At 42.4% G+C, this 12,108-nt stretch overlaps 1 protein-coding gene across 1 annotated transcript in view; it reads left to right on the top strand.

The window, feature by feature from the left end:
• Nucleotides 1-412: 412 nt before the first annotated feature.
• Nucleotides 413-12,108, top strand: part of LOC120401149 (vesicular inhibitory amino acid transporter-like) — a 34,770-nt gene continuing 23,074 nt past the window's right edge. Inside the window, exon 1 of the mRNA XM_039530811.1 lies at nucleotides 413-721. Coding sequence (XP_039386745.1) covers nucleotides 413-721 — 309 coding nt within the window. The remainder of the gene's footprint in view (nucleotides 722-12,108) is intronic.

Here is a 12,108-nt window from a genome sequence, read left to right on the forward strand (position 1 = left end):
GTCAGTCAGTGATGCTTTTTAATGCAGTAGATTTTTTTTTTTTGGAGGAATATTTACTTGTATTGAAAAACATGCTTGCATAATTTCCAGAAACAGATTCTTGCAACCACTTGTAGCTTCTTCACGAGTGACTGATCTATGTACTTACCATAAGTAAAAGGATTTGAATTGTAAATTTCAGCTTGCAGGCTACTAAACCTCATTGACTCTGAGCAGCACCTTGAAGACCCTGGGGATGTTCCTTTAGTTTGGCATTTGAAACTGACACAAATAAAAGACTGAAGGCCAACAGACCTCATAAATCACAGCTACAGTGTCAATGCCAATCTAACAAAGGGACTAATAACACACAACTACTGCAAAAAATAAAGACAGCCAGGAAAAGATTTTATTTTAATAGCTGGTATTCAGGATGGCTTACCTGAAGCAGGCTCTTTCTTCTCTTCCCCATCGCTTTAGGGGTACACAGTCCCTATTTTTCAGGCTGGTGAAATGGGAAGGTTGCCTAGATGCTGATGAAGAAAATGTGAATTTTGCCAGAAGGGATGAGCTTAATCAGACCCACAGCGAGGAAAAAGAGGAACAAGACGCTACCATGACTCTTGAGTTTAATGTCTCCCACCAGGATCCAGAATATCAATCCAAGGCTCACATGCAAGGTGCCCAGATCAAACTGATCACCACTTGGGAAGCTGGATGGAATGTTACCAATGCTATTCAGGTAAAATGCTTACCTATTCACATTAATCATAATTCTAAACACTTACTCTGTTTTGTTTTGCTTTAACTATATCATCATTTCACAACACTCAGAATGTTTTTGATTTCATCTCAGATGGTGGATTAATTTATTACTGACATATTTAAACTTTTTTTTTTACATGAAACTCACACTTTAAAAACAGGGAACAAAGGTCAAAAGGGACCTTTTGGGGGAAGTAGGGACATTATCAAAAGAGAGAAAGATTCTGAAAATAATTAAACAAAGTGAAAATAAAGAGATGTGAACTGCTTCTGTAGGTTTGGAATTGCCTTTCCATGTGTACATTTGTATTCAGAGAAAATCACCAAGTTAAAGAAGGTGGAGATAAATCTGAGATACAATATGTAAATATCTCACAAAACCAGAGACAATGTATTTAAGACCAGTTTCATCCCAGGTCTAACTTAACTAATGACTATGAATTTGGACCAAAGAGAATAATAATAAAATAACACTTTTTATTAGATATCAAATTTAAACTTGGTTCCATAATTTTCTTGATGGAAAAAGTGTTTTTTTCATATCCATAAATTTGTTTTAAAAACTGCTTTTTCTCTCCCACCTCCTTTTCATCTGAGACATCATACAGTAAGAAACAAATGTCTACAGATATATTTCACATTTAGCATTGTTTATGCACTAATCAGTAGCTCACTTGCAAATTTTCATGACACCCTAAATATGAAAAAAAAACCCATAGTTCTTCCACTGTTGTTGAGACTCTGATAACTTTAATGGACATTTTCTTGTTCATCCTCTTCTAACCCTCCCCTCAATCTTTTTTGGGGGGAAAAAACCCCAAAACATTGTCTATGTCTCAATGAAGTTTCCATGCTATATTTAATTTAAAATGAATACAAATACAATAACATTTAAGTCAAAGTAACATATATTCTAAATGTGTTTAACTAGGAACATAGACTTGCAATCTTAATACAACAATGGAAATACATTTTGGTGACAAGTCAGTTCTTGCAGCCCCTCAGCATGGTCTGTCAATCAGCACAATGGGCTGGGGGTGAAATCCTGGCCCCAGCACAGTCAGTGGGAGTTTTGTCATTGACTTTAATGAAACCATTTCACTTCTGAGATCAAGGGACTTTGTTTCTAGACCCAGGTTTATCAATGCCTTATTGTGTGACTTTTGGCAAATCACTTAACCTCTCTGCCATTGTTTCCGCATCTGAAAAATGTAGGTAAGAATACCAGTCGCTCAAAGTGCTTTAAGACTCCTGGATTTATTTAAATATAATATTGTATTACATATTATTAATTAGTATAGATTCCAGGATAGAACTAGATATTTAGCAATACGGTAGCAATTCTACTTACATATGGCAGATTATTAAAAGATTTTTTTAAAAGGACAAAGTAGCTAATCAGTTCAGGAAGAAGGGCTTCAGTCAGGGTCTGGCTACACTGCAGTAAATATCCTGTGGCTGGCCCAGGTCAGCTCACTCAGGCTTGCGGATGACAGGCCGGGGTCGGAGGGCTGTTTGGGCTGTAAGGCAATAAAATTGCAGTGTAGACATTTGGTCTTGGGCTGGTGCCCAGCTCTGAGACCCCACGAGGCAGGAGAGTCCCAGATCCAGGTTCCAGCAGAAGTCTGAACATCATTATTGCAATTTTATAACCCCACAGCCCAAGCTCCGCAAGTCCGAGTCAGCTGACCCAGATGAGCTGTGGGTGTTTTGTTGCAGTGTAGACATACCCTTAGTGTCTACAGCTTTGAACCCTGCTACTTAGTCTGGCTTGGTCCAGTATTTAAAACAGAACATCACAGCAACAGGGGGCAAGCTACAGTTTCTGTGTTTTGTTTATGGGGGAGCATGAAGGTGGCAAAGTAGGGAATAATTATTTATTTACTAATATGGCTGGAGTTTTCTAATGGATATATTGTATGAGGGAAAGTGCAACAGAGCAGGTGTGAAATGCATTTTGTGTTTTCTTTTCTTGAACTTCTCTTCTCTTTATGTCTGGTTAGGGGAATACTATAAAATAGGTATCTAAGGCAGAAAAAAATATTGAGTTGGCACAGATCACTGAACATATAAGAATCTGAGGGAATTTCTATGCAAACCTTACAAGAGAAAAACCAGGAGTTATGAACAGATTGATTAAAGCAATCAGAATGCTCTTGACAGGTGGAAACAAGCTCTGTTAAAATGGGAATGACAGTTGTTTTTGCCTTACCCAGAGGAAAGGGCAACGGTGTTTTGCATGGCAATTAGAGATAAATGTTTAAGATGAATTTGAAAACACTCTAAGCAGTTATTTCAGTGCACACAATTAATCCACAAATGAAGTTATATTATAATCTGGAGTTATTTTAAGGATAAGTAACTTTTTGGTCATTATGAAATTCAATAAAGGGGGCTTTTTTAGATTGTCTGCTTATTAAATAGCATTTATTTGCATTGGAAATGTTTAAGTTTTTTCCTTCAACTGAAGAATGTGAAATTTTGATGACAGCATTGTTTATGTAAATGATTGTTTCAGACATTTAAAGTTTCCAAGGAAACGTTTCATATTCTTCCACTGTACATGCAAATGAAAACCTGTGTGCAGTTAAAACTACCTTTAAGAAAAGACATAACCCAAAATTATAAGATAAAGGGATGAAGAAAAGTATACTCTGGCAGAGCGGTTCAAGTTATACTTCTAGCTAGCAATAAAATGGCAAACTTTTACACTGGTTTTCACAGTAGTCTAGATTCTAACAATATGGTAGTACACCTCTACCTCAATATAACGCTGTCCTCAGGAGCCAAAAAATCTTACCATGTTATAGATGAAACTGCATTATATCAAACTTGCTTTGATCCACCGGAATGCGCAGCCCCGCCTCCCCAGAGCACTGCTTTACCGCGTTATATCCAAATTTGTGTTATATCGGGTCGCGTTATATCGAGGTAGAGCTGTACCAAAGGAGTCTTTACATACCAACAGCATGGAAGAGGAGTGTATTCAAAAGAGATGACATGGTGTGCCAAAGAAAAATAATGTCAAAATAAAAGTCCCACTAAGCCTACTGTGTCCTGAAGTAGTGCAAGCGGCCAGAAAACAGCTATGAGGAAGATGTAAAATAAAGTATCCCATCACTACTTTAACTTATAACCCAATTGAGATGGACTTCCCCAGAACTCTCAGCAGCACACACAAAGCTCAGGGCTCCAGAAAACTCATCTGCCCTACCAAACAGTTTCAAAGTGCTTTCAATAGTGTGAAACTCACTCCTTTTTACATTTAAAATATAGTTGGGATGGGTTCCCCCTGGGTGCCACCTGGAACTGGGGTATCACTGAGCCTTCTGACCCACCAGCCAGGGCTCCCTCTCACACGGTGTTGCCATGACAAATTGCAAAGCCCCTCCAAGCTTGCACTTTCACCAGCATTCACACAGATAGGGACACACCCTGCTGCAGTCACTTGCAGGCTCTCTAAGCACCAGCCTCAGACCAGTGTTCCCTCTAATTTTTTCCATCGATGTGTGGAATGAATTTTGTTATGTTCACCAATATGGAGGTGATGTGTGACGTGAGAACAACAAAATTTATGTAGAAGGTTGGGGCCGAGGGGTTCGGAGTGTGGGAGGGAGCTCAGGGCTGGTGGCAGAGGGTTGGAGTGCAGGGGCTGAGGGCTCCAGCAGGGGGTGTGGGCTCTGGGGTGGGGCTGGGGATGAGGGGCTCAAGGCTGGGGCGTAGGGTTGGGGTTTGGGGAGGTGAAGGTGAAGGTGCCATCTAGAGGTGTGGGCTCTGGGGTGGGGCTGAGGAGTTTGGCATACAGGGGGGCTCCCCAGGGCTATTGTGGGGAGAGAGGACTCCCCCCAGCCCTCTCTCCCTGCAGCAGCACCTGGGCTGGGGGGAGGGGCACCTGTCCCTTGGTAGGTTCAGGGCTGGGCTGGGTCAGGGCCAGGGGAAGGGTGCCTGTCCCCCAGCCACAGCAGGTTCGGGGTCAGGCTGGGTTGGGGTCGGGGGAGGGGCACCTATCCCCTGGTCACAGCAGGTCTGGGGCTGGGCTGGGTCAGGGCCTGGGGAGGGGCACCACAGCAGGTCCAGGGCTTGGAGAGTGGCATCTGTCCCCACCGCAGCCCTGAGCACCTGCATAGCACTTTATAGGCAACTGCATGGCTGTGTAGCCACACAGCTTAGAGGGAACGTAGCCTAGGACCCCAGAGCAGTACCATCCTGCCCTGGTCAAATCTGGCCAGTATATGGGTTTAAACCCAGTCCGCCTCTCCCTCAATGTGAAGAGGACCATACACACTAGTGGTAACCAAGCTGAGATTTTCCCTAGACACCTTAGTCAAATGCACAGTGGTTTGGATTAAAATATAAAATAAGTTTATTAACTAGAAATTGATAGATTAAGTGATTATAAGTGATAGCAAACAGATCAAAGCAGATTACCTAGTAAATAAACAAAACCACAACTGAGCTTAATATACTAGATAGGTAGGATATGAATTAGCAAATCCTCACCCTGAGTGATAAACAGACTGGCAGATTCTTAAGGCACAAGATGCCTTGGCTTTCCAGCTTGGGTTTCCCAGGTTTTCATACACAGACTAGAAATCCCTTTAGCCAGGGAACATCACTTCCCCCCTGTTCAGTCTTTATTCCTCAGGTGTTTCCAGGTGTGTTGTTATAGGAAGAGTGAGTTCCCCTTATGCTGTCTTTTTCCCCCTTTTATATTTTCTTCCCACTAGCTGGAAAGCTCTTTTGCTGTGACCTGGGTCAAACAGCTCCCATTGTATAGTGCTATCTCTGAGAGATTTCTATTGTACACAGTTCCTGGGGTAATACTTGTGCGCATTTCCTCAGTAAGCCATTGTTTGGTTTTTTTTACTGTTGTACCTGAAAGGCTGCTTGTGGGTGTTTTCAACCTCACAACATGTTTCAGTAACACATACATAGCCAAACTTCATAACTTCACATACAATGATAGCACATACAGTCCAGCAAGATATTAATGTCGAGCAGATCAAGACTTTTAGAATGATATCTCAAGGCATACTTTGTACAAAACATATCCTAATTACATCAGAATGGTGAATATTGGGGCGCCTGTGTGTCACAATTGTGTAATGTATAAATGTTCAATTACTGAAAATATATTAATCATGTATTCATAGCCAGAGCCTTACCTCGTGTAAAGTAGCACAACTTCACTGAGTTCAATGGATCTCTGCTGATTGACAGCAGCCTAAGACCTTATTCTATATGTTTTGTAAAATGTATTGATTATATTTTATACCTGTCTCATGTAACAATACATTCCAATAGACCCAGTATTAAATTGTATTACATTTGTGGATAATGATGCCATAGTCAGTATCAATTTTGTATTTTTATATCTGGTTTATATATTCATTTGAACTTGTGACTATAAATCAGGGGTTTTCAAACTGGGGGTCATGGCCCCTCAGGGGGTCGTGAGGTTATTACATGGGGGATTGTGAGCTGTCAGCCTCCACCCCAAACTCTGCTTTGCCTCCAGCCTTTATAATAAAGTTAAATATAAAAAAGTGTTTTTAATTTATAAGGGGGGGGTCACACTCAGGTGCTTGCTGTCTGAAAGGGGTCACCAGTACAATAGTTTGAGAACCACTGCTATAAAGGATTCATACAGTTATAACATCTCTAGCATACAAACAAAAGGAATCCATGGATCCAATTTTAATATTTAATGTTCTCATTAATGAGAACATAGTTTCCATATAGGGGTATATGATGATAATTTTTTATCTGTGACCTTTTATGGTGTTCACCTGAGTAGATGTGATAGTTGATATTTCTCTTTCTTCCATGGTTTCAGCTGCCTTCATCACACTAGCAATAAGGTTAAATCTTTAGAGACACTGAACACCACAAATGAAATGTGCAGAGGACCTGCACCTCCAAGGACCAGGGATCAGGTTTGCACAGACATTCAGGCCCACTAGGGCTTACCAGCTGTCCAGTTTTCAACTGGAACACCTGGTCAAAAAGTGACCCTGGAGCTCCGGTCAGTACCGCTGACCAGGGCATTAAAAGTCCAGTTGGTGTGGGGCTGGCAGGCTCCCTACTCCGCTCTGCATGGCTCCTGGGAAGCAGCCATCATGTCCCTCTGGCTTGTAGGCATAGGTGGCTCTATGTGCTGCCCCCCTCCCCAAGCACCGGCTCCGCAGCTCCCATTGGCCAGGAACCATGCCCAGTAAGCGTCGCTCGGAGCCTGCGATGCTCATTCACTCCCGCACTCCAACCCCCTACCCCATCCCTGAGCCCCCTCCTGCATCCCAAACCCCTCATTCCTAGCCCCACCACAGAGTCTGCACCCCAACCCCAGAGCCCTTACTCCCCTATTACCCACCCCCTTCCCCAGCCCTGATCTCCCTTCCCCACCCTGAACCCCTCATTTCTGACCCCACCAGGAGCCTGCACCCCTAACCCAGACCCTGTACCCCTCACACACCCCAACCCCTTTCCTCAGCCCAGAGCCCCCTCCCACACTCCAAAACCCTCATCCCTGGCCCCATCCCAGCCCCACCCCCAACCAGAGCCCTCACCCCCTCACACACCTTAACCCCCTGCCCCAGCCTGGTGAACATGAGCAAGTGAGTGAGGGTGGGGAACAGCAAGAGACAGAGGGATGGGGGATGGAGTGAGTGAAGGGCGAGGCCTCGGAGAAGAGATGGGGAAGGGGTGGGGCCTCCAGGAAGGGGTGGGGCAAGGGTGTTCAGTTTTCTGAGATTCGAAAGTTGGCAACCCTAAAGCCCACAGGGTGCCTATCTGCATTTTTAGCTGCCTTTTAAATCTGTCCCCAGGTCCTTAATTGCACCACAGAATCCCTACATGGATTTTCATCCTTAAATTCAAGTAGTTTACACACCTGGGCTTAATTTATACCCCTTAGAACTCCACTGTAGAGCTTGGCCCAAATTATTCATTTTCCATATTCAAAGTTCAAGAACAAGGGCCCACTTGCGTATTTCTGGCCAGAGCAGTAAGTAAAGCCACTGCAGCGTTTGGGCTACACACTGAAATTAGAGTAAGTCAGTCATACTTTGAAAGAACTTATAGAAGCCTGAGCAACAAAGATACAACAGCATTTCCCAACATGGGCTGGTTTTGAGAATTCAGATGGAGAGGCCTGCTGCTGATAGAAACAACCAGCTTTCCTAGAGTCTGATCCAGAAGCAGCCAATCAACAAACATTTAAGTTCCCAAAGATGGCCTGCACAAAGCAAAGCCCAAACCCAGAGTAATGTGCATGCAATGTACAGATGCCAATCAACCTGAATCTACCTCAACCAGCCCTGGCAGTATTGGCCCCTCCCCGCTTTACAGGTTTGCACTCAGAGTACATCTCTGATCAGCAATCCTAACAAAGTTTGGGGCCCGGAGAGCACCTTTCTCAAATCAGAGTTGTATTACAATCTCTGATTGAATGTCACCATTATGTAATACATTGTCAATATAACATCACTTCAGGGATGAGGGAACCGTGACTTGGGGCTGTGTCTCTGGTTCTCTTTTCCCCCTGGTGAACAACAAGCCAGTCACCTCCCAAAGCCAGGGCTCTCTCAGTCAAATTACCAAAACAGACTGTTAAGTTCAACACCACGGCTCCCTTGGGCTTGATTTATTAAGATAACAAAATATTCAAAATAAAAGTTCTCAAATCCTCATCAAGTCCATGCTCCCAGTCTTCTTGCTGTGGGTCTCCCAGGCCTTCCTTTCCTGGGGCCTTTTTCCTGAAAAACTCAGGGTCCCCTGCTGGAGTCTACTTGCTCCCAGCCAATGTTCCCTGCTTTAGCAGGCCTCTGCCACTGTTGCAGACTCTGCAGTCTCTCTCTCTGCAGCTTCCTGCAGCTCTTTACAGGAGAATCAGCTCCTCCATACCCAGCTGATACTACTAAATAAATGCCACACTCCACTGGGATGCCAGGCAGGGCTAATTGTACAGGGATGGTAAGTTCCAGGCCTCCAAGCCTTAAAGGGGCAAGCCCACCATTACATACCTTCTATTAGGGCAAGGATTCTGGACAGCTCTATGTCACCCCACAGATGCAACCAGTTCAGGGGGCATGAGTATTGTCAGGGGAAGGAGTTTTGCCAGGGTATTCCAATGGTCTGATTATTTCCAATCACTAGAGTCACTCATAAAAGCCACTACGCAGTCCTCAGGATTGTGCTACCCTGTACCATAGGCCAACTCCACTATATTCTAATATGCAAATAGGAAAGTTACATAACCCCTCCCTACACAGGAACTCCAATTATGTTCAGGGTTTGGCTTAAACCTAACCATTCCATTGGTAACTCAAATTGTTTTGGCTATGTAGTTTAAGTCAGTTATCAGAGGTCTGATAAATATTGCATACAAGTACATTGAATTTAAAATGCAGGCTCAGTTTTAAATTTGAATATCTTTATTGTTGAATTAAGACAGATCCTTTATTTTTAATGTATTTTATGTGAATAAAACTATCTAATGTTACATCTTTTTGATAGCAGTAGCTGGAAGCAGTGTTATGATGAGGGGCCTGTTGGTGTTTCTATCAGAAATACCATCTTTATAACATCATCTTTCTTCTTACTGTATGTGCAATGTGCCTCAGGCGGCATGTGCCCAGGATTCATCACCAAATTTGGTCCGCTGGTTGGATCATTAGCTTTCCCGGCCTGGGCTGGGTACTGACAGGGAATGCAACGTGAATGCTGATCCATGCCCCCCACATTATCTTTAAAATTAAGGATCTGAGTTTTAGAGGTACTGAATACCCACAGTTCCCATCAACTTCACCTGAAGCGTCTGCTACTCAGTACTCCTGAAAAGCAAGCGTATGATGTGGGCTTAGACTCAGAGTACTGGTTACTAGCCTTCATGTAATTATTCTTAGTAACAATAGCTAAAACATTGCAGTATATCGTTCCATGGCATCAAAAATCTCTTTCCAGTTTTTGATGTTTTTTGTCACGCTATAGCTAAAAAAAAACAAACTTGATTTTCAATAGACATTTTGCAAGTGCCTTGTGTTCCCTGTAAGCAGAGACCTTTTGTTGTTTGTTTACTTTTTATTTAAACGCTGAATAATTTAACTTTGAAAATCTACTACTGTACACAATACCTGGTGATGGGGTGTTTTTTTTAAACATTTCTTTCTAATGACTGCCAAGGTGCAATCTCTTCTCAATATACATACATAAATTGTGCTAATGAGAGCTGTGTGTGTGTTCCAAGAGGAGACTATACTGCAGAATCAGTAAATAAGCATATTGTATGAAATCTCATTAATCTCACTGAGACATATTAACTGCTACATCTCAATGCTGAACTGCAGTTCTTCTGCCATGGCTCACCCTGTGGTGTGTCTACACCCAAGGTGGCATGTAGAGTACATGTATTGCATGACCCCTCAGCACGGGTATAAACAGCAGTGTAGACAGCAAGGCACTGCTAAGGGGAGTACAGTAAAGACATATCTTAAGATATGGACCCTACACAGCTCTCTACATGCCAATGCAGTGCCTCCCTATCCATCTACACTGCTATTTTCAGCAGCATAGTGTCCCACTGCCAGAGCCTTTCCCTGCTGCAGTGAAAGATTCTGACAGGGACAAAAGGGACTGCAGCATGTAGCTACACATGTATCTTTCATGTAGACAAGACCTGTGCTTGAAGATGGGAAGGAGGAGACCATCCCAGGAGGCGTTCTTGAAGAGAGTGGACCTAATCCCAACTACCTTGCACTCGGTAAACTCATTTACATACAAACGGGCCTAATCAAGGTTTCATGGACAATAGGCAATGCCAGATTTTTTAACTTTGAAGTGCTTGAAGTGTGACCCATTGCAGTTCATAGCTTCTTGTGAGGAGGAATGAAAGGGACTTATGTAAAGAGCATGCTACTGATAGAACAATCTTTAGAATATCTTGCGGCCAGGATAAAGATTCCCTTTTTATATGAACACATAGTCAACATGAGAAGAGGGTGGCAGATTTAGCCCAAAATAGTTAAGGTAAGTAATGGCTAAAATAGATTTTCATCAAATGGGTGCAAAATATTGCAGTAATAGACATTTTATTCTATAGGCATTACACCATTTAAAATTGTAAAAATCATAAACAGGACAAACTAGTGTTCACGTACCATGACAAGGGTTTTGCACGACAATAAATGTGCTGTGATCTATAGACAGAGTAAGCTTGGATTGAATAGATCACTCTGTCAAAGCCCCAAACTTTAAAGAGACCCTCACTTCATTCCAAAGGGTTTCCCAACTTTGGAAACACTAGTGCAGAAAAGAGATCCTTCACTCCCTCAACCCAAGGAAAAAGCTGATCCACATTTCCGCTGCAGAAAAACAAAAGTCACTGTGATGCCTACATTTCTGGCTGATCAGTCTTTTGTAACCTTTGTAGGAAGCTGCATAAAAATGAATTGGCACTTTTTCTCCCTCTTATTCACAGTTGGCTCCAGGCTTTTTATAGTACTATAACAGGCAAGTTTGGATTTCTGTACCTGATATTTATTTTACCTGCTTCCTTTTACAGTTGTGATACTCAAGAAACTCCTCTCTTATTAAGAATGTTGTGGCCCATCTAGTTTTCTTTCAGATGAAAGCCAAAATTACAATTACTTGTTCCTCATACGCAGTCCTCCAGCTATGCTATAAAAACACCTCAGATATGTATGTGTGCACACGTGCACTTCTGCAGGCCAAAAACCACATTGGTACACAACTACATTTGATTGAAGCCATAAATCTTTTTACTGTCTGAACTTTATCCTATCTCAGAGAACTAATCTGTTTTAATGAACAACTTTTAGACACACAATTCATTCCTCTTAAGAGAGTAAAACTAAAGAATGTAGATGCCAGAAAACAGTGATAGACAGCAGAAAGGCTAGCACTTTTACAGCCAAGAATCTTTTCCTGCTCTATAGTAACACTCTCCCCTACAATTAACAAATTGTCTGTGGGAACTGGGCAGTGAACAAGGTCTTAAAATAAAGAAGGGTGACCCCTAGTGTTTGTCTAGAAATAAAGATTGATTCAAACCAATAATCTTCCCCATTACAGAAGTTGAAGTTGAAGAATTCAATGCTGTAAGTGACGTGCACCTAAATTACTACATTATCTATTATTAGTAGAATTAGTATTAGTGCTATTATTAAAAGAATTTCCAAATGGCAAAACTTCGTCCCCACCATGCATACATGGTTAATCTACAATTCACCCCAGGTGTGTAACTCTAGCAGCAGCAGATTCACTGGAAAAGGCACAAGCTCTGCCTCAATGAGCAAATGGAGCTATTCAAGAAAATAAGAAAAAGCCCCAAACACTGATTATGCACTT

Source organism: Mauremys reevesii, linkage group 3, assembly GCF_016161935.1.
Source record: "Mauremys reevesii isolate NIE-2019 linkage group 3, ASM1616193v1, whole genome shotgun sequence".
NCBI lineage: Eukaryota > Metazoa > Chordata > Testudines > Geoemydidae > Mauremys > Mauremys reevesii.